The 23,101-nt window shown below is 45.2% G+C and overlaps 1 protein-coding gene across 1 annotated transcript in view; it reads left to right on the top strand.

The window, feature by feature from the left end:
- LOC121296028 (atrophin-1-like) overlaps nucleotides 1–20,569 on the top strand; it is a 72,189-nt gene extending 51,620 nt beyond the window's left edge. Inside the window, exons 6-10 of the mRNA XM_041221169.1 lie at nucleotides 7,573–7,792; nucleotides 8,869–9,733; nucleotides 12,281–12,424; nucleotides 13,203–13,368; nucleotides 20,159–20,569. Coding sequence (XP_041077103.1) covers nucleotides 7,573–7,792; nucleotides 8,869–9,733; nucleotides 12,281–12,424; nucleotides 13,203–13,368; nucleotides 20,159–20,192 — 1,429 coding nt within the window. The 3' untranslated portion in view covers nucleotides 20,193–20,569. The remainder of the gene's footprint in view (nucleotides 1–7,572; nucleotides 7,793–8,868; nucleotides 9,734–12,280; nucleotides 12,425–13,202; nucleotides 13,369–20,158) is intronic.
- The last annotated feature ends 2,532 nt before the right edge of the window (nucleotides 20,570–23,101 follow it).

Genomic DNA, 23,101 nt, shown 5'->3' with positions numbered 1-23,101 from the left:
ACTGCCTTAGGGAATGAAACCTGAAACGCTAGACTGAGAAACCGCTCATAGAATAGAATGGGAAACTTGAGGTGCTGTAAGTGGGTTTTCATTTGACTTACGTACATACATCATGGTGTTGAACTCCTGTCCTGTTTTAAAGTTTAGTCGAGTAGATATGTTCCCAGTTCTCTCGGGAAGATATCTCTAATTCTCATTAACCACCTCCCAAGTCTGCGGACTTCATACATTTCGGACTATAGGAAAGTGAATCATGTATGTCACTAACCCTTGAATACATTATGCCTGATCTAAAGTCAAACTGTGCCCCTATCCTTACGGGATAGTCGGCTCTGACCACACAGTTTATTGGCAAACCTCTGAGGTCATAGTTATAATGGAACACATATAGGAAGTCATGTGTTCTATGAAAAAAAATGTCATCACCCGCGACCTATGACCTATTCAAAAGGTCAAACTTAAAACTGTCTCGTTGCGCCTCAGTGATCACAGATAGAGTCATGGTTCATATGGAACATATATAGGAAGTCATATGTGCTCTATAAAAATATCATTACCCATGACCTTTGACCTCTGCTAAGGGTCAAAAATGAACTTTTCTGGTGAAAAGACCTTTAAGGAACACAGATATGGCAGTCATTTATATTGAACACGTATAGGAAGTCATATGTGCTGACTTTTGAATGTTATAAGGTTCAAAACCCACCTCTACTAAGGTTCAACACCCACAAATTGGCCTATAGCTCCTCAGCTGTATCTAACACAGATCAGTACATGTAAACTTCAGCGTAAGACTATGTTCTGTGCACGATACAACTTAAGTAGCCCATTATCTAATAATAGGAAACGTAGCTAGCTGTATCAGCAATTATTTGTTATAATTGAACCATGTTTTCTTTGGAAGCCTTTATAGTTGCAAGCAACTCTAGTTATTATTAGGCTTCCCAGTCAAAGGCTGGGAAGCCTATTGTTATTGTTAAGATTTTTTTATTTTTTTTATTTTTTTATTATTATTATTTTTTTCTTCCCAAAACTTTAAACTGCTGCTGCTTCAAAGCTGTGTGACTGATCAGGTTCTGACTTGGCAGGTAACAAGCTGGATACATTGGCTGACTGATGGTGAAAACAATTTGCTGCTGCATCTGTGCAATTGGCGCCATGACACATTTTTAGATAAAACCTTTTGAAATCTTCTTCTTGGAAACCGGTGAAGCAATTGATCTGAAACTTGGAATATGTCATTAGCATCCAAACCTGCATCAAGTTTGCGAAGCAGAAGTTTCTGCGATAAATTTTAATGTCAAAATGGCTACCACAAATCTTATCAAAACGCGCCCCTAACAACAAACTGCTGCTGTTTGAAAACTATTTGTCCAACAAACTCCAAACTTGGTAGTTATCGTCCCAGTAACAATGAGATACAAATATTTGAAAATGGTGGTGTTTTATAAAACAAGATGGCCGCCACTTCTACATTTACATTTGAAATTTAAACCTGCGTCAGTTGACAAATGATTTACTTGATTAACTCCAAACTTCACAAGCTTCTTCCCTGATACTGTGTCAATACAACTGACTTTTAGAAAATTGTGTTGACCAGAAACAAAAATGGCTGTTTGACGCATTTTTTAGAAACCTTTCGAAATCTTCTTCTTGGGAACCAGTGAAGCGATTGATCTGACACTTGGCAGGTATCATCAGCATCCAAACTCGCATCTAGTTTGCGAAGCAGAAGTTTCTGAGATAAAGTTTAATATCGAAATGGCTGCCACAAACTTTAATGAAACGCTCCCTTAACAGCAAACTGCTGCTATTTGAACACTGTTTGACCAACAAACTCCAAACTTGGTAGTTATTGTCCCAGTAACAATGGAATACAAATATGTCAAAATGGTTGTTTTATAAAACAAGATGGCTGCCAGGTGTATGTTTACGTCCAAAATTTAAAACTGCCTCAGTTGACAAACGATTTACTTGACTAACTCGAAACTTCACAAGCATCTTCCTTGACACTGTAGCAATACAACTGACTTTTAAGAAACTGGTGTTAAACCGAAATGGCCGCGTGACGCATTTCTTCTTGAAACCTCCTGAAGTGCTCTTCTTTGGCACCGTTGAAGTGATTGATCTGACACTTGGCAAATATTATCAGCATCCAAACCTGCTTGCCAGCAGAAGCTGTTGTGATACAATTCAATAGCAAAATGGCTGCCGCAAATTTCACCAAAACGTGCCCTTAATAGCAGACTGTTTTTATTTGAAAATCGTCTGACCAACAGACTACAAACTTGGTAGGCATCGTTCCGGTGACAGCAGAATACAAATGTGTTAAATTGGTTTTGTTTCATGAAACAATATGGCTGCTACTTATACATTTTCTTATATTTAAAACTGCTTCAGTTTAAAAATTGGTCACTTGATTAACTCCAAACTTGGAAACGATCCTGCATTTGTCGGTAAAACTTACATTTTCAAAAATGGCATTTGTGCATTAAACAAGATGGCCGCCTGATGCATTTTTGAAAAAAATAACTTTCAAAATCTTCTTCTGTGGAACTGTTGGAGTTGCTGATTTTAAACTTGGCACATTGAGAACTAAACACGCTTAGTCGGGTACTGATACTTGGGCTTGGGAGCCGTAAAACTGCCTGGCAGTTCTAGTTATTATTATTATTATTATTATTATTATATTATTATTATTATTATTATTATTATTATTATTATGCCAAAAGTTTGTCACACAGTCATGAAAACGCATACGTAAGTAGATGCCTATGTGTGGACAACCAGACTGGCGTACCCAAGTGGAAAAAGTTCACAGTTTGGCCACTAGGCCAAAATCTCGTGAAAATATTTTTAAAACTCTTGTCTACAAAAATGACTTGGAGATCTAACAATGTCAGCAGATAGTGCACGAATGGCCTATATATAAAGAAAAAAAAAGTTTGAAATGAAAATCAATCAATGAAATTGTTTTAGTTTGTTTTGTTTAACAAAATTTTTTGTTAAAAAACATAGATGCAGCGAGCAAAACAACAATTTCACGATGGATTTTTGCGAAATATTCAAAGATCTCTGAAACCGCAATGTTGAACCTTCCTAAGTTTTGTAAAATCCCCACTTTTTCGTTAAAAAACATGGATGCAGCAAATAAAACAATTTCACGATGCATGTTGGATTTGCGCAAAATATTCAAAGATCTTCTTGTCTGAAACCGCAATGTTGATCAGCACCCAAATTGTCACGTTTGTTAAGGACAGAGTCCTTTCTAAGTTTTGTAAAATCTGCGCTTTTTCATTAAAAAATATGGATGCAGTGAGCAAAATAACAATTTCATGAATGCTATGTTTACATGTATTAAAGTATAAATCCATACTACAATACACTAGAGGCATGAAACTGAGTAAGATAGTAGAGGGTAATGTGAAGTACTGTCAATTTGGTCACATGGTTTGGCAGCCATATTGTAATTAATGTTTAAATTTTATCTCTAGGATGTGCCGTACCTGCAGTGCTCTTGTTATTCTTCCTACATCTGGCCTGATGTCACCACTCGCCAGCCTGTCACAGTGACACATTAAACTTAAAACAAGAAAGTGAACTGAGAGACAAACAATCCATTTATTCTGCTTTTACACGCACTTTAATAAAAAGAAAGCATAGAATGACTGTGTTAATGAGTTTGTCAGAGCGCTGTGCTTTGCTGGACAGCCACTGTTTATTGCAGAGAGGTATGTATTGGTGACTTCGTGTGACAGTACTGCCCATCAGCTAAAACACTGCCTAACGCCGACAATCTTAATCGTAAATATTTCACAGAGAATGTGATGCTTTAGTTGGTAAACTTATGGAACACACGGATGGGAATGTCTAGTGTGATTTTTGATGCGTCTCCCGATGGCTTTCACCACCCAGTTCTGTCAATTTCCTTTTATTTAATGATTTGAAGGCGAATAAATCAGGCTTGTTTTGTGCTGATGTCATGTTCACACCCGGGTTCTCACCAGGAATTTTTCACAGCGTGGTGGTGGGAGGAGCGGGGGCAGGGCCAGTCAGGGGCAGCGAAAGAAATGGAGATCCTCGCAACCCCCTGCAGGCGAGGCAGGACAAGTCGTGCACATACTTACACTTTGTGGAAGTAGTTGTCAGTATATATAATACTCTATATCTATGGTTGTCGTACTGACATACTCCCTAGCAACGCATGGACGCCATTCCATGGAGGGGAAACTAGATTTTTGCCATAGTGTCATCGTTTCTGTCCGACTACGAAACCTGTTTTTACCTTTCAAAACATTAAGAATGGCCTACGATTATATGGCTATAATTATTGCTGTTTTTATTGTTCTTTCAAAAAGAGCATAAATATTAGGTTTTCTAAACATTTTTTTTTTAATTCACCACTGTCATTTTTTAATCAATCGTAGCCTACCGCATAGTAGTAGTTTCTGCATGTGATTGGTATTGTTGTATTTGTAGTTAAAATAATATAGGCTACTTATTGATTATTAAAAAAAAAAAAAAAAAAAAAAACTGTACACATTTGTGAACAGGATGGCTTTGCAGGGGTGACGTCAGACCAGAAACACACTCCACAACAAGGACTGGTGGATGAAAACTGAGACGCTATGGCGGTCAGTATATTTGTTAAACAATCAAACAAAAAATTTGAACAAACAAAATGCTTGTAACCCATATTTATATCCCGTGTATTTTATACATAAACACCAACATTAACACATTACATACAACATAAAACACTAATAAACATAAAGGGGCTGGACACTCCGCCACATATGCCCACCTTTGTGTGCAGCACACCTGGCCTCAATGGCCACCTCACCCCTCAGTCCCAAAGTCCTGGTCGTAGTTCTGGCCCAGGAACAGGGGCAGCAACGGGCCAAAGGTGGCAGCCATGGTGGGAGGTCCTCCTCCCACTCCAACAGCTGTGGGGGTGGCCTCCTGATCTCCCCCCCTTCTCTGTTGCTGGCAGCTCCCCTTGTGGGGCTCCGGCCACCAAATTCCCTGCAGCGAAAGTGCTGCAGGGAGAGCTGGCCTCCTGACCAATTCCCCCTTCTTGATAGCTGGCAGTTCCCCTGTGTTGGACTCTGTTCACAGTATTTCCTGTGGAAAAGGAGGGCTGACAGCAACCCCAGGTGAAGCATAGCTGGCGACCCCAGGAGATGGTAGCAGCAGCGGACCCTCGGTTGGCGACGGCAGCAACGGACCCTCAGGAGGCAACAGCAGCAGCAGCAGACCCTCGGGAGGGGAGCCCCTGACCATAGAGGCGGCAGCAGGAGCTCCACTTCTCCCTCGTACCCTGTAACTGGTAGCTCCCCAGGTGATGCGGAGCAGCAGGCAACCCCAGGATATGCGGAGGAGCAGGCAACCCCAGGCGATGCATGGCAGGCATCCCTCAGCTGGTGGAGGTAGGAGCTGCAAACAGTCCTCCCATAGTGGTGGAGGCGGAACCCAGCAGGAATTCACCCACTGCTGGTGGAAGTGGAAGCTGCAAGCAGTCTCCTGGTGACGAAGGTGGGAGCAGAGTGTAGTCTCCTGGTGACAAAGGTGGGAGCAGAGTGTAGTCTCCCCCTGTTGCAGGGGACTGGTGCAGCTCTCCCTCACTTGCCTGGGACTGGTGCAGCTCTCCCTTACTTGCAGGGGACTGGTGCTTCTACTTCTCTTCTTCCTGGAGAATGACACAGTTGACCACAAAGTGGCCCCACTCCCCGCAGACAGTGCACCTGTTCATGGCCCCAAGAGCGCTGAGGTAAACTTCCCAGCTGCCCTTCGGTCGGCCTTCCTCCTCCTTCTCTCCAGGGTGGGGGCAGTTGACGACGGAGTGGCCCTCATTCCCGCAGGAAGGGCACCAACTTGAGGCCTCGACCAGGTGAAAGTAGCCATCCCAGCGACCACTCTTGGGCTTTCCTTTCTTGGGCTGTGGACGCTCGGCCTCTGCCCTCTTGGACTGTGGAAGCACTGGCTTCTTTGCCTTCTTGGCACCACCCCTCCTTCCTTCCTTCGGGACCGGCAGTTCCATCTCTTGCCATGGAGGGGGTTGGTTGGGTGATTTGTGCCCGACCTCGCCAACAGCAAAGAACCACTCCTCCCCTTTGAGGCAGGTGAGGCAGGTTTCCTGATCCATCTGCGGTGATGGTATGGCTTTCAGGTGGATCCACTCCTCCGCGGTCTCCACCTCACCTCGATCGAAGGCCTGCACGAAAAGGGGTTCTTCATATGGGCACACGTCATGGAGGTGCCCAAACTCCAGACAGACGAGGCACCATTTAGCCCCTCCTTCCTTTAACTCCCTCTGATACTCATGCCACCTCTCCATGTACTCCTCCACTTTATCCATTTTTCTTCCAGACGAAAACAAAAACACTAAATAAATTCACCCGCCATATTTCTGGTCTGACACCATATGTGAACAGGATGGCTTTGGAGGGGTGACGTCAGACCAGAAACACGCTCCACAACAAGGACTGGTGGATGAAAACTGAGACGCTATAGCGGTCAGTGTATTTATTAAATAATCTAACAAAAGATTTGAACAAACAAGACACACAAAACAAAGTGCGCATTGGCCAAACAAACAGACAGACAAAACAGACGTGGACGAACAGAAAACAAGTACCATGCTGGAGCTTCCAGCACGAAATAGAAGTTGTGATTGTGATGTCTCCTTCTCTCTCACCTGTTCTCCACTCACAAACACACAGCCCCCAGTGAGTGAAAACATGCTGCTTTTATCCAGCTGTACCGAGGCTCGATTGCTAATCAATAATTCAACTGGAGTCTCGGTACAACTGCACGCTAATTAAAAAAGCACCAGCTAACTTGGGAAAATGTGGTAACTCAATATTTTGGTGTAAAACTGAAATAAATATAATCAGAAAATAATAAAAAAAGATTATTAATACAAACTGAACCGTGTCACGGTCAACATTGTCAGTCTCAAGTCCATATTTACACTGTAGAAAAAAGTCTCATGCTACCTTGATTTGCAATTTTCTTTATTCTGGGTTTTTTTTAAGCATATTTCATGTCTGAAATTAAAAAGATGTTATCTTGATGGTGACTGGCTATTCTTGTAATTACGCTGCATGACTGTGAAAAGACCAGCCCCTACGTTGCAAATACGTAGTTTATTTACATTTATTTAGAAAATTTATTATTTTATGTATTCTAATTGTTCCAAATCAATGTGTACTAAATATTTGAAACATGTACTAAATAACACATTTTTGACCTTGATGGCCTTCCATACTGCACTCCAATGTGTGTTGAGTGTTCATGGAAAATGCAGAAAATAAATCATAGATAACAGGCTTCAATGGATTCCACAAACCCCTCCTCACCATCCTCAGAAACATATAAATAGATGCACGTTGTAATCTATAAACTATGGTAATTTCGTCACTGTGCTCCCCACTTACTGTTCTGTGCCAGCATTGATGACTGCACTGGCTAGAGGAAATCAATGTGGACTCACCCCACGCCAGGGCAAGCCAGCCCTGCAGATCAGTGACCTGGTGCAGTGAGTGAGTGAGCACTGTCCTGTCTGTTCAGGTTTCACAAGGTGCTGGACCGCGGATACAACTCGTGCTCCCGCAGCGATCTCTATTTTGTGCCTCTCGACGACTCCAAACTGTGGAAGAAACGGAGTGACGTGGCGGAGAGGACAAGGAGAGAGGTGGAGCAGAGAGTGAGGAATGAGAAAGAGAGGAAGCATGAGAGAGAGCAGGGGAGGGAACGCGAGAGGGAGAGGGACATCGACAGATCCATTCAGGTGAGTTCACAAGAACACAAAATCATTTTTAAAGCTATAAATACTTCATTCCTCCCCTGCCTAACACCCTGTGTGTGTCCTATATGATTATTTTATGCTGTTTCTGCTCAGTTCATTATTCACCAGGCACACTAAACTAATATATCTTTTATCAACCATGGGGGTCTGCTTCTGGAAAGACTCCTCAAAGCTGAATTTATGAAGTTAAGTGGGAACGGAAGTGATAACTCTTCAATGGTCAATTTTAAACTACCTCATTTCAGAAATCAGTCTAGATAGCGATAGAGCCTTGATATGGGTGGTGGGTGATTCACTGACACACGGGAGACAGACGGATGTACTTGAAACAGCGCACAAGTGCCCAGTCTTATTAATAGTTGCTCTCGCGCAATGATTTGTTTTAGCCCGCAGAGGGCGCTGTTGTCTGTGGCCTGACTATCAGTGATGATAGACAGAACCACGGGAATATCAATGCTGGTAAATGATCCAAAGTCGGACGCACTCGCAGGTGTTCAAAATAATAATGAAAACAAAAGGTGAAAGAAAAAGGGAAAATAAAACACAGTAATAAAAAACTACAAATGAAAGGTGCTGCACTCGGCAGCGTTACCCCAGTCATCAGTACCCGCATGACCCGGGTCACCGACCTACACTCCTGGGTCACTCAGCCGGCTAAACACAATACTTCGGGGGATCTGCCCAAGGTTTCCCAGCTACCCCAATGTTTCTCTTTTTCGTTCGGGTTTTTCTCTTCTGGCCGTTCTCGGTCCTGGACCAGCGCTTCCATACGCTCATCACGTCTAAAAGGGCCGACCTGAGGGAACAGCAGAGTGTTATCTTATAGGGCTGACAATCCCCCCTAAGACCCACCTCTCAGTGATTTGATTATTAATGTGCTACCATCACACTGTAGATTCACTGTCCCTATGCAGCAGCTATTGGGACCCCACATCCTGACACCCCCACACTGTAGATTCACTGTCCCTGTGCAGCAGATATTAGGAACGCATCATTTTGCATTATTGTTGTAAATGTACTGTTGTTTAATTATTTGTTCATTTGTTTGCTCCTCACAGAAGGACAGTCGGACGGCACCAGGCCTGCTACCCTTCTCGACCCCTCATCCCACCCCTGCAGCCCAGCCTAGTTCAACCCTTCCTATCCTAGTAGAGCACACCCAGTCCAACATGTCATGCAGCCCCAGATCAGGCTCTGCCCTGTTGCTGTCCCCCCCACCCCACCCCCTCTCCCGGGGGGCGATGGAGCAGCTCTGCCCCATGTCTCAAGGTTCTGTGGCAGCAGTGCCCCCCTACCTGGGCCCGGACATGCCCGCCTTGCGCACGCTGAGTGAGTATGCCAGGCCTCACGTCATGTCTCCCCACCAGCGGCCCCCCAGCCACCTCCACCACCCCTACTTCGTGCAGTTCCCCAACGCACACCAAGACATGGCGGCTGCTATCCTGGGCTTCATCTACGGGGGTCTGGAGGGGCAGGTGCACCCCCTGGCACGGGACCGAGTAAAGCCCGGGTTCGAATTCAAGACGGAGAACATCAGTGAGCTGGCGCATCTGAGCGCCCACACCCATGCCCATGCCCACACCAACTCCCACGCCCACCACCCCTCTAACTCGGGGCTGCTGCTCTCCGGGGATACCCTGTGCCGTCGCAGCCTGCCCCTACACCATGCCTTCCTGCATCCTTCCTTCTCTCCGCTGCACCCCCTGCCCTGCTCACACACACAGGCAGGGGCCCGAGATCCCAGAGAGCAGCCCCCTGTGCACCCTCGGATAGGAGGGGAGTCTGAGAGGGGAGCAGCCCCCGGGGGGAGGGCAGGGTCGAGTGGAGGGCTTCAGATGGTCAATGTGACTCCACACCATCACCAGCACTCCCATATCCACTCACACCTCCACCTGCACCAGCAGGATGCAGCACTACATGCAGGTGAGAGAGCCAGGTGGGGTCATTTGGAGGGGGTTACACATACTCATAGAGACTGAATGCAGTGACTAACATACTCATAGAGACCGAGTGCAGAGACTTTGACATAAATATAGACTGAATGCAGTGACTTTAACATGGCTGCTGAGAGTCTTTCTCAGAGTCTCACTAACCCTAATATTTTATACCTCTGATTTTGTATGTTGTTGTTGTTGTTGTTGTGCTTATACTCTTGGGTATTGTCATGTTTAAGAGTCAGGGTAGAAATGACTGCTAGAGGAAGCACTGCTCATTTTTAATGGCTTGCTTGCAATGGTGACACATCAAATCAAATTGGTGTTTTCAATATATATATATATATTATATATATTAGATATATAATATATATTATTATATATATATATATATATATATACGCGGTTATACAGTCAACATGCTAAATGTTACATATGTCAGACTTTTCTGAAAACAATAAAATAAAACACACTCACCTACTTATAAAGGATGTTTCAGAGCAGCAAGCTTCTCAATAGTTCTCTTGCTGAATGCTGGTATCTCTTCTCCTCTGACAGCATCACCAATGTACTTAGTTAATCTTGCTGGTTCATCGTGCTTCTTAAAGTTTTATCCTCTTGAGAGTAGAGAAGCATCGCTCTGATTCCACGTCCTCATGGGTGTTTTAATGAGAATTTGCAATAATTTCACAGTTTCTGAAAATGTGTCCTGCAGATTATTTTCAAGAAATAACGGATAATAGCACCACCACTAGCACCACGTCATTCAGTATGCAATCTTTGTTTGTTCAGCATTGGATATACTTGCACTGTGTTGGTTAGTGCTTGCAGGGAAAGCAGTGTTTATGCGTTACAATACTTTTGCACTTACCAAATGTTTTGCGTTTTTTGCATGAACAGTTATGTCACACACTTCCTGTGCCACTTCCTCCAGTTTTGGTTCTGCATCTGCGAAACTTCGACTCGTCAGACAATTTTGAACCTGGATCTGCAATGGATTCCCGCACCTTGCTGAGACTGCTGACAAACTCTGAAGTAACTGTGTCAATGACTGCACAACACATCAACATGGGGCTTTATGTCAAGGGAAATCAAGGAAAAGGAACACCCTGCCTTACAGCATTCCAGTAAATTCCTGGGCCTCACGAAGAGTGCTGGACTGGAAATCACCTGAACATTTTATTGTCTTAAAGCCTTCCAGGAGATCCTCTCGGTGCTCGTATGTGATATGAACTGTCAGAATACTGACGTTCCAGCACATTGCTGCCCATCTCAGAAGCCTCCTGCCTATGATGGCATCTAGAACCTCAGTTCTGTTTGCAGAGTGTGAAAAGAATGCCGGAAAGCCAAATCACAAAAGAAAATTCTATTTTAGATACAGCTTGCAGCATGATTAGGTTTAGCTGGTGGGTAAATAAATTAACAGAATGTACTTTGGGATACCTGTCCCTTCATTCCCTTTGCACCCTACAAGACTTTCCCAGCATCACACTAGCACCATCGTAGCTTCGAGCAGTCAGTTTCTGTTTGTCACAGTGCTCTGAGAAAACAGTATGTAGTTGATCAAGCAAAGCTGTGGCAATGATTCTGCAAGAGTCTTTCAAATGTATAAAACCATAAAACCTTTCAACAACTTTACCATTTCCAGCAATATACTGATAATACTGCTGCCACATTGTCGACACATCTGCTGTTCATCATCTTGTACAGCCTGGTATTTGGTGCTTCACACTACTAAATAATGAGTACCAGCCACACCCAGCACGCAGCTGAGCATTCTGTATAGGGTTTGAAGTGCCCTTAAACAATCTTGCAGTTTCACATGCTTCTCCATTGTACTGTCTATACTGGATACAAAATCCAGGATTCAATGATGACTCTTTTATCGTGACCACGTAGTGCCAATTCAAAAGCACCACAAAACCGCACACAATCAATTAATGTTGACAGAATGTACCGATTCCTGTCAACTTCCTCCTTATGCTTTCTTATTCCCACACGATAGCTTTCGTCCAGCTGTGTTGCAATATTTACGCTTCTTAAGTGGCATTTACACGATTTGTGTTTCTTGATTTCTCCAAAAAGATGTTTTAAGTCATTCACTCCTGTTTTTTGTCTGAGCCACTTCACCGCCAAACAGCAAGCCAGGAAAGCAGAATAACAACTCTTCAGAAGCTTCCACCAACACACTTCTTTTTTCCTCGTACCAAGCCGTTGTAAACCTTGGAATTACCTCTGTCTTTAGAGGACTGCTTGAGTTTTAAATCAGGCTGATGAGATCCTAATCTTTTCACCAGAAGTTTCACTTCACAATTCAGTCCCAAGAATGGTGTGAGTAACCATATTCATTTTGTCTACTGGAAGAAATTAGCTCAAGTTGAGTGTCTGTTATCATTTCCTACATAATGGACAGAGTCTGTTTCCTGGGCTGTGAATCAGCACCCCAAACCCCACTGAAAATTTTGGTGGGGCCCCAATGCCTCACGACTGTCTGAAAATATCTCCACCCTTGCCTTTGTTTCATCTCTCTCTTCAGCCTCTGCTGGGGTGCACCCCCTGATTGACCCACTAAACTCAGGGCCACACCTCTCTCGACTACCCTACCCAGCGGGGGAGCTCTCCAACCCCCTCCTCACTCACCCCCTCCACGAGTGTGAGATGCTGAGGCAGCAGCTATTCGGTGAGGTGCAGTCTGAGTGTCTTTTGTGTCTAGCTGTGACACTCTCTGTCTGGCTGTGAGTCTGGCTGTGTGACACTCTGTCTTGCTGTGAGTCTGGTTGTGTGACACTGTCTTTGTCAAAATCTGCCTCACCATTTGTGTGACAGGTTGTGTGTGAGAATCTGTCTTGCTGTCTGTGTGTGTGCGTGTATGACAGGCTGTGTGTGAGTTTGTGCATGTGTGTCTCATAAAGTACACAGAACCGAAGGCTTTCGGACAAGTTGTAGGGTGCACTTTCCAGCACCATCCCTTACCAATTCATTTCCTTACCTACACTGTCAATCCTAGTGTATAGGACAGGGCATCTTAACCACTGTGTAAAGTAGCCGGGCTTGTCTGCATCTGTGTTTCTAGAAATCTTCATCTCATCTCTCTAACAGGGGGCAGTGCATCTCACAACACACCTGTGTCTGTCATTGTGTCTCTGTGAGTCTATCTGACCTGTCAGTGTATCTCTGTGAGTCTATCTGACTTGTCAGTGTATCTCTGTGAGTCTATCTGCAGTATACCTGTTTGTCAGTGTGGCTCTGTGAGTCTATCTGACCTGTCAGTGTGTCTCTGTGAGTCTATCTGACTTGTCAGTGTATCTCTGTGAGTCTATCTGCAGTATACCTGTCTGTGTGGTTGTGTAAGTTTAGTTTTCTCTGGTTTGACCCCCCCTTCTCTCCCTCTCTCCCTTTCTCTTGTCTCCACCCCACTCTGTTCCACTATCTCCTCTCTCTCTACCCCTCTCTGGCAGGCATTCAGTTCCGGGAGCTGCCCCCCCCCTCAATGCCCCCCCAGATGTCAGCGGCTCACCAGCTGCAGGCAATGCAGGCACAGTCAGCTGAGCTGCAGAGACTGGCTCTGGAGCAGCAGTGGATACAACACCACTCCCTCCCTCCCACTCAGGAGGACTACTACAGGTACACCAGCACAGAACGACACCCCTGTGTGAGAAGCTGAGGCTGCAGAGAGCATGTGGCCTGGGGCCTGGAGCTTGGGAGAGGACAGGGCCGATGAGCGCTGTTACCTACACTACCCTGCTTTTCAGCTCTGCTGTGCGGAGTGCAGCCATTGGGTTCCAACCCCCTTTGTGCTGTTTATCTTGGCTGGGGCCCGAGGGGACGCTCTCTGCACTGGCCTTTTCATTCCCGCTGGATTAGGGAGAAAAATGAACCAGTGAAAGTTCACCTAAAAAAGAGAAACTACTAGACTATTTATTCAGACCTTTTTTTGGTTCTTTATTTTAAATGTTCCCAGAAGGGCTCTGAAGGTGTATGGCTCGGCTCAGTTTCCTAAACAAGTTTCACCTCAGTGTTGATTCCTGTTAGGCACTGATAAGATGAAAATATATAATCAAGAACCGAAAAATCCACCAAATACCGCTGACCCCAGAATTGGTTTAAAGTGCGGGGATACCTCAGTCAGCATTATACATAAAGTTTAACTCATTTTAGCACATATTTTGTTATTTTGCCAAAATCTCACATTGAAATGTGTAGTAACTGATTAAAATATTGTGTGCCAGTAAGTTCCCTTTCAATTCGAAGATGGCCACCAAACATCATTTATGGGATATATGCCTGTCTATTGGTAGGTGTCACTGAGTTCTAACTATCAAAGCTGCCGATAGTCCCCCCTTCCCTCCTCGGTCCCGCCTACCGAGGGAATAAAACCATCAAGAGGGGAAGGATCGACCTCTTTTCGCTTCTGTAGTTGGTACGGTAAGACCATCTGTGTTGCATTGAGCCCGTCTTATTACTTAAAAAGCGCTGTGTTGAGCTTGCTGCTAGTTCCCCTGCACTTCGTGCTGAAAGCTTGCTTGCCGTTTTCACGGAATCAGTAGCTCCTAAATCGCAACCCTTTTTTCTCTTTCTAATACTGTACCTTCAGCACCTGCTCGCTTGCGTTGCAGGCTGCTTTGTCTTTACCGTCTGTCGTCTGTGAGTCGACTGCCTGTGCAGTATTGATTTCAAAGGAGTGAGTGTGTGTCTTTCACTCTTTTTTTTACTTGGGAGAGTGCTGTTACTCCACTGGGGCTAGGCTTGCCTTGTCCTTGTTGTCGAGTTAGCCCACCAGCCGCCTTCGGACCACCGGTTGGGGACTTGTTGTTTTGATTGTGCTGTGTATTGCTCACCGGGGCCAGCCCCATAGCTGAGTTGAGAAATCTCTTGCCGGCTGCATTGGCCCACCACTACGTGTGTTGGGCCTTACAATTGAACAGACAGTGTGCTCTCCCCTGTACTGTATTATTGTTTTGTGTATTTTGCTGTATTACTTCGAAACGCCTGCCGCGGCTTCGGCCCTTGTGTCCCCCTGTTGTACGCTATGCGCTGCACAGGTGTGTGACCATGCGGTTAGGGTAGGCACCGTTGCATAGCTGCCCCTGGTGTTTTTTAAATACCACGGTGCGTGCTTGGCCCATGCTACTTTGGCACCACGGTGTGCATGGTGCTCATTGACACACGCTGCACAGTACTTGGTTGCACGTAGTACTCGGTGCATGTGATAGGCCCTGTGCACAGTGCACGTGGTGCACACGGTACACATTGCCACGTGCTTAGTACACTCAATGCGCACGGTACCCGGTCCTGCACGGCACTCTGTGCACACGATGCCCTGGCCACCCCCCTAGTGCCACTGAGGGTCGCTGTACCACCCCCTGATCTCCAAATGGGAGAACAGGGTGAGCAGGAAGACCGAGCGCTATGTTCCAACGAGGACACGCTTTCCATCGTGACCTAGTGGGGGGAGTTCCCAACCAAAGCGATCCCTAGTTCTGAGGTTTCCTTGGTTACTAGTGCGCCACCGCTGTCACGGTCAGTGTTCGCGTTCAAGGGGTGCGTGGCAGCGTACCTGCATATCCCCTGGGCAACAGCGGCAGAGCCACGTTGCTCCGTTTGCCTCAGCCCTTCCCCGCCTTCCTTGACTTTGTGGAGGAGGTGCGCTCCTCTTGGGACCGCCCAGCCACAGCGCCTAGTCAGTTGAGGCACACTTCTCAACTGACCTTGTTGGAAGGGGTGGAGAAGTTGGGCCTGGCAGGGTTTCCCCCTGTAGACTCCACCATTGCAGCCTTGGTGAAGGCTCCACCGGTGGGAGGTCTGCCCAAGGACCCCATGTGCACGAACCTGCAATGCAGGATTACGGCGACACATGTACATAGAGCGTACGTAGCAGGGGCTCAGAGTACCCATCTGGCGAATACATCCAGTATGCAGGTCGCGTACATGGATGGAATATTGCATGACGCCCCACTCCCAGAGCCAGTGGCCACAGAGTTACACTTGCTGTCGCACACGTTGCTCCAGATCTCCGGCCTGCAGGGGCAGGCCCTGGGCCGGAGCCTGGCTGGCCTAGTGGTCAAGCGCAGACAGCTGTGGCTGTTGCAGGAACGGGTGCCTGATGCGGATAAGGCTGCGCTTTTGGACGTGCCTATATCACCAGGCCATACCTTCGGTCCAGGAGTGGAGGAGATCCAGCAGTGGTCTTTCTAGGCAGGTGGCCACGTTACTTCCGACCTACCCATCTGGCGCCGGGTAGGTCAAGCTGTTGGCACGCAAGCGCGACATTTGTCTCGTAGACCCCACCTCTCATGGGTTCTACTTGAGGTACTTTCTGTTGCCGAAGCAGGACGCCGGCTTTCACCCCATCCTGGACCTGTGGTTCCTCAACCGTTTTTTTGAAACAGAGGAGGTTCCAAATGCTGACTCATCATCACATACTCCAGTCTGTCCGGCTGGGCGACTGGTTTACCACTGTGGACTTGTGGGACGCGTATTTTCATGACCCCATTCGTCCAAAGCACAGGAAATATCTCCACTTCGCCTTTGAAGGCAGCGTTTATGAGTTTTCCGTGCTGCCATTTGGCCTCTCCCTGGCTCCCCGTACGTTCTCAAAGTGCGTAGATGCTATCTTGGCCCCCTTACTGCTGCAAAGGGTCAGAGTGATGAACTACCTCGACGACTGGTTGATCTGTTCCCAGTCGTGAGAGGGAGCAGTGGCCCACACAGCGCTTGTGAAGGAGCATCTGGCCTCACCATCAATGATGCCAAGAGTCGACTGATGCCTGTGCAGTGCACAATGTATGTGGGGCTCCGGCTGGACTCCACTATGAAGCGTGCATACCTGTCGGACGATAGAGTAGCAGCTCTACAGCAGCACCTCTCCCTGTTTCGACAGGGATTGAGGGTGCCCCTTGTCTTGTGCCAGAAACTACTGGGTCTGATGGCTGCAGCGATATCAGCCACAGAGCTTGGCTTATTGCACATGCGCCCGCTGCAAACGTGGCTCAGTGTGTTTCATCCCAAGCGCGACAGACAACTTCAGCTGACAGTGTGCCTTGCGTGCTCGGTGGCCATGCGCTGGTAGAGGACGACCTCTCACCTGCGCCAAGGAGTCTGAATTGGAGTGGTTTCCAACCACTGGGTAGTGACGATGGATGCCTCCAACTTGGGTTGGGGTGCAGTCTGCGAAGGCAGAGGAGTCAGCAGGTCCTGATCGGGCCGCTGGACGTCCCTGCATATCAATATGCTGGAGCTGCAGCCGGTTCTCCTTGCTGTCCAGTGCTTCCTACCTGTGGTGTGCAGCAAGCATGTGTTGAGTCGCATGGACAGCACATCAGTGGTGGCGTATATCTACCATCAGGTTGACCTTTGGTCCCCGGGGTTGCATTACCTCGCCTTCAGGCTTTTGACTTAGGCCCAAAGGAACTTGCTGTCCCTACGGGCGACGCATGGCATGGACAATTGGGTGGCGGACCTCCTCTCGAGGGAGGGTCCGCACCCGTCGGAGTGGCGGCTCCTCTCTCAGGTGATGGAGCGCATTTGTGAATGGTTTGGGAGGCACAGGTTGATCTCTACCCCGTGGTACTCCCTCCACCACTTCGGCGGTCCACTCGGCATCGACACCCTAGCCCACGTATGGCCCAGAATGCTCCTTTTCACGTTCCTGCCTCCGCCATTACTCCCGGCCTTTCTCGAAAAGGTCTGGTCAAGAAGGCATGAGTTCTCCTAGTGGCCTCCAGGTGGCCCATGTGAATCTGGCTCTCGACTCTGTGTCAGCTATTGAACTATAGATTCCGCTTCGCCAAGATCTCTTCAGTCAGGCGAGAGGCACGCTTTGGCACCCGGAGCCGGGCAAGCTCCAGCTGTGGGTCTGGCCCCTGAAAGGGACCGCTGGTCAGCCTTAGGGCTGTCAGATGCGGTTGTGGGTACTTTTCACACATTAAATAAACCTAAGTAGACAGTATTTCAGAAGACTGTAAAGCCTAACAATAGTGGTACTTGCTTTCTTACTAAAACAAAGTGCTGTAATTTGTTAAAGGCAAGCATGCAGCATCCCCCTACAGTTGCTGTAGGCATTCTCTGTCTGGTGTGGACTTCCCCAACATTGAGACTGCATATTCTGTATCCACTGAATTGGTTGAAAGTGTAAGACAAAGCTTTGCCAAGTTATACCGATGTGGAAATCGATTAGAAACAGCCCCAAAACTCGGTTACCCAAGGGCATCTGGCATACTTTAATAAAGGCAATGTATGCAGCACGTTCGTTGTCGTGTTATTTGTCCCATCCAATAATTTATTTTATTAGTACCAAGTCAAAAAAAAGAAAATCTGGCTATTCGGGTCTAAAATTACAACTACGAATTAAGCAGCAGGTTGAAGCGAGGTGGCTGTGCTAGATTGTTGTATAATGATTTAACTTATATGTTTGTCTGGGCTGACTTTCCAGTTTGATTTCTGAAAGCTGTTTATTTTATGTTCTATTCATCAGCCTCTGTAGTAGCCTTTTGTTTAATGTGTGACTCTGAAGCTAAACGTGACCGATCGTATTTTCTCCAAAGACACATTAAGATATGCAAAACAATTACCTCCATCTGCATGTACAGTTTCTTTGGGAAATATCTTGACAAAATCAATCACCTTAATATACTTTGCTTTTTTTGCTTTGTCATCCATTTCTACTATTTTACCTCCAATGCTGAAAACTAAATTTTAACAACCTAAATCAAAACAATACAGCACTGACAGTGTCCCACCCCCTACTGCACAGTATAGGTCACAGAAAAGCAGTGAAGATGCACTGATAGGCTGATTAAAACTTTGTTGTCATTTGAATAATAAACAGAAACGTTAACCTCTTTTTTTTGTAAATGTTATTTGTGGATGTTTTTGTTTGTTTGTTTTTTGCTTCAGTGCACAGGATGGCGAAGGAATAAAAAAGGGCTATCTACAGAAGGAAGATACGTAGTTTGCGTTGGCAACGAACACAGCACGTCTAGTTCATTTAAGAACATAAGAACATAAGAACATAAGAAAGTTTACAAACGAGAGGAGGCCATTCGGCCCATCTTGCTCGTTTGGTTGTTAGTAGCTTACCTAAATCTCATCAAGCAGCTTCTTGAAGGATCCCAGGCTGTCAGCTTCAACAACATTACTGGGGAGTTGTTCCAGACCCCCACAATTCTCTGTGTAAAAAAGTGCTCCTATTTTCTGTTCACAATGCCCTTTTATCTAATCTCCATTTGTGACCCCTGGTCCTTGTTTCTTTTTTCAGGCTGAAAAAGTCCCTTGGGTCGACACTGTCAATACCTTTTAGAATTTTGAATGCTTGAATTAGGTCGCCACGTAGTCTTCTTTGTTCAAGACTGAACAGATTCAATTCTTTTAGCCTGTCTGCATATGACATGCCTTTTAAGCCCGGAATAATTCTGGTCGCTCTTCTTTGCACTCTTTCTAGAGCAGCAATATCTTTTTTATAGCGAGGTGACCAGAACTGCACACAATATTCAAGATGAGGTTTACTAGTGCATTGTACAGTTTTAACATTACTTCCCTTGATTTAAATTCAACACTTTTCACAATGTATCCGAGCATCTTGTTAGCCTTTTTATAGCTTCCCCACATTGCCTAGATGAAGACATTTCTGAGTCAACAAAAACTCCTAGGTCTTTTTCATAGATTCCTTCTCCAATTCAATATCTCCCATATGATGTTTATAATGTACATTTTTATTTCCTGCGTGCAGTACCTTACACTTTTCTCTATTAAATGTCATTTGCCATGTGTCTGCCCAGTTCTGAATCTTGTCTAGATCATTTTGAATGACCTTTGCTGCTGCAACAGTGTTTGCCACTCCTCCTACTTTTGTGTCGTCTGCAAATTTAACAAGTTTGCTTACTATACCAGAATCTAAACAAGGTTTCATTTTTTTTCCTCTCTGTACTAGTCTGGTATGCATTGGCCCCTAAAAGACGTGATTTCCGCGAAATCGCGATTTAGGTAGACCCCAATTATAGCACATTGCGTTAAACTTTATAGTGCATAATATTTTATTGGCAAACATTGTCCACATGAGAGCTGTTACTGCAGTTTGGCAGTGTTTCCTGAGAATGGAGCTGTGCTAGAGTCCAGACACACTTAACATATTTATGAATTTTTAATGTCAAAGAACTTTTATACAAACAGTGTACAGTATTGAGGAAATAGCAAATGCAAATATCAGCCAGTAAAATACTTGAAATATTATAAAATCACACAGAACGCACAAGTTCTATAGTGAAAAGTTATCCATCCATCCATGTACTGTGAGAGGAGAATGACTGGGTGGGATGGTTGGTGTTCATTTTCCAAATTTTTTTCCAGGAAGTTGTAGGTCATGTATATTCTTACACATTTAATGGATTGTTTTAAATGTTTCTTTGTTTTTTTTTAGCCACATGAAGAAGGAAAATGATAAAGCACTTTGAGCAGGTGAAGTGGCCAGAGAGAAGTCATCTCACCATCAATGAAGAAGGAAAGAAGGAAAGAGTGAGAGTGCAAAATGAAGGGAAGGAAAAAGACAGCTGGCAAGATGGAAAATGTATTAAATTCCTGGAGAAAAATCCAGAAGGTTTGAAAGTAATTTATTTAATTAACGTTTTTTGAGAAGACGATATATTTGTAAACACGTCCTTTTAATTGTGATATCATTAATATTCTGGATTCATACATTTTACATTTTAAGATGATCTCCTATAAGAGAAAGTAAAGGGTGCTCCCTACAGTCCAGGGCAAGCTTGAGGCATGGAGACTGAACTGCTCCCTCCCTCCCTCACTCCCCTAAGAGAAAGGGTGCTCCAGTCCAAGGCAGGCTTGAGGCATGGAGACTGAACTGCTCCCTCCCTCACCCTCCATAAGAGAAAGGGTGCGCCCTCCAATCCAGGGCAGGCTTGAGGCATGGAGACTGAAATTTTAAGGAATTAAGATTTGTTTTTTAAAATTAAGTTTTACAATTTTTTAAATGAACTATCTAAAGTTATAATATATTAGATCTATAATATTGACATATTATCATGATAACAGTATATTATATATAATATATATATATATATATATATATATATATGTGTATATATATATATATGTGTGTTGTGTGTGTGTGTGTGTGTGTGTGTGTGTGTAAACCTTTAAAAAACACATTAAACAAGAAGAATGATGAATCTTATTTTGATTTCATGCTGTTACAGTAATTGTACTACTCTCAATGTGGTGCCCCTATCACAGGTTGTGTCTGCCAATGTCTGTTGTATGTAAGTAAGAAAGATATATGTAATTTAAAAAATAAATAAAAAATGTAAACTATTATTTTGGAAATGGGGGTATTAAGTACAAGGTGTTTTAGCAGCATATTCTTTGGCGTACCCCATTATGTTGTTGTCCCCTGTATGCATTACCCCGCTACTCAGACCTCTTGTGTGCTTGCTTCTTTGCATTCTTTCTTTCTCACTAAATAGCTTGGTATCTATAAAAAGATCTTCAAATACCTGCAATAGATTTTCATGAGCGAGCAAAGCATGCCGTCCCCTTAGGTGCAGTAACAGCTCAGAACCACTGGGGGGGGATCTTTGTTCTTCAGCAGTGTGTTTCTGCTGCAGTGGCACTGTGTCAGACTGCCAGCGCTCCCTCGGAATGGAGCTCCAAGAGATTCACCACTTTTGCTCATTTAAATGATGAAACTTCCCTCCCCCCTTTTCTAAATGATCTTTATATATATATATATATATATATATATATATATATATATATATATATATATATTTTTAATTTTATCAAAACAAATTATATAAATTGTAAATAATGTTGTTTTTTTATTAAAGAAACGTTTCCATCACACCAGGTGTGTGTGTGTGTGTGTGTGTGTGTGTGTGTGTGTGAGAGATTGGGAGTGTGAGAGAGATTGGGAGTGTGAGTGAGTGTCTGTGTGTGAGAGATTGGGAGTGTGAGCTAGTGTCTGTGTGAGAGAGATTGGGTGTGTGATTGAGTGTGTCTGTCTCCGTGAGAGATTGGGAGTGTGAGCGAGTGTGTGTGTATGTGAGCTAGTGTCTGTGTGAGAGAGACTGGGTGTGTGAGAGAGTGTGTGTGAGAGAGATTGGGAGTGTGAGCGAGTGTAAGAGAGATTGGGAGTGTGTGTGAGAGAGTTTGGGAATATGTGTGAGAGAGATTGGGGATGAGCGAGTGTGTGTGTGTGTGAGAGATATGGAGTGTGAGCAATTGTGTGTGAGAGAGATATTGGGAGTGTGAGCGAGTGTGTGTGTGAGAGATTGGGAATATGTGTGAGCGAGTGTGTGTGAGAGATTGGGAGCGTAAGCAAATGTGTGTGTGTGGCAATGTGCCCGCCCCTGTGTGTATTTTGTGTTGTATGTTGTGTGCTAATGGTGGTGTATAGTCATTGGTACACGGGATATAAACGGGTCTGTGTAACATGCAAGTAAAAAGTAATAATATGTGAGCACGGGGAATTGCACTTTATTAATTCACGTGCAGTTGTACCGCAACTCCAGTTGAATGATTGATTAGCAATCGAGTCTCAGTACAGCTACATAAAAGCAGCATGTTTTCACTCACTCGGGGTTGTGTGTTCGGTGACTAGAGAATGGGATTGGAGACTGAGGTAATAATACTAATAGTAATAGTTAGTAAAAATGAAGCTCACTGTGTTTGTCTGTGTAGTCTGTTTTTGTTTGTCTCTTTTGTCCTGTGTTTTTGTTTGTTACAACCTTTTTTTTTTACTGTTCTGTTAATTCATTAAATGCTGAGCGAGACCATTCACTCAACTCCTCTAAACTCCACCTCTGTCATTTATTTCCTGGTTCCTGTTTCTGGTCTGACGTCCCCCCACTCCGGCAGTCTTTGTGACACGTGATATCAGAACCGGGATTACCAGCACCTCCTAGACGCAGACCAGAGCAGGAACCACAGTTTCTTGTTTAAAAAAATGGAAGGCTGGAGATATGGCTGCACGAACCTGGAGGAGATACTCAGTGGTCTGGAGGACAAAGGCTGGTGCCTTGCCTGCAGGGTGTACGGGCACAAGGTGGCTGTCTGCCCCTACTAAGAGGGAGAGGAGGAACTGGCCCAGGAGAGGAAGATGAGGAGAAGGAGTCAGAGAAGGGGAAAGGGGAAGAGGAAGGCAGAGTGTCCACTGCCCAAGTCTCCACCAGCAGAGGAATTATGCCTGCTGGTTTCACCTCCACAGCCTGCGTGGAAGGAGGCCGAACGTCCACAGCCCAAGAGGGAGGAGTCAGTGCGCCCACAGCCCACAAAAGGGGAGTCGGAGCGTCTACAGCCCAAGTCTCCACCAGCAGAGGGAGAGTGCCTGCTGGTTCCGTTTCCTGCG

This window comes from Polyodon spathula, chromosome 21 (genome assembly GCF_017654505.1).
Source record: "Polyodon spathula isolate WHYD16114869_AA chromosome 21, ASM1765450v1, whole genome shotgun sequence".
NCBI lineage: Eukaryota > Metazoa > Chordata > Actinopteri > Acipenseriformes > Polyodontidae > Polyodon > Polyodon spathula.
This window is presented reverse-complemented; position numbering and strand designations above follow the sequence as displayed.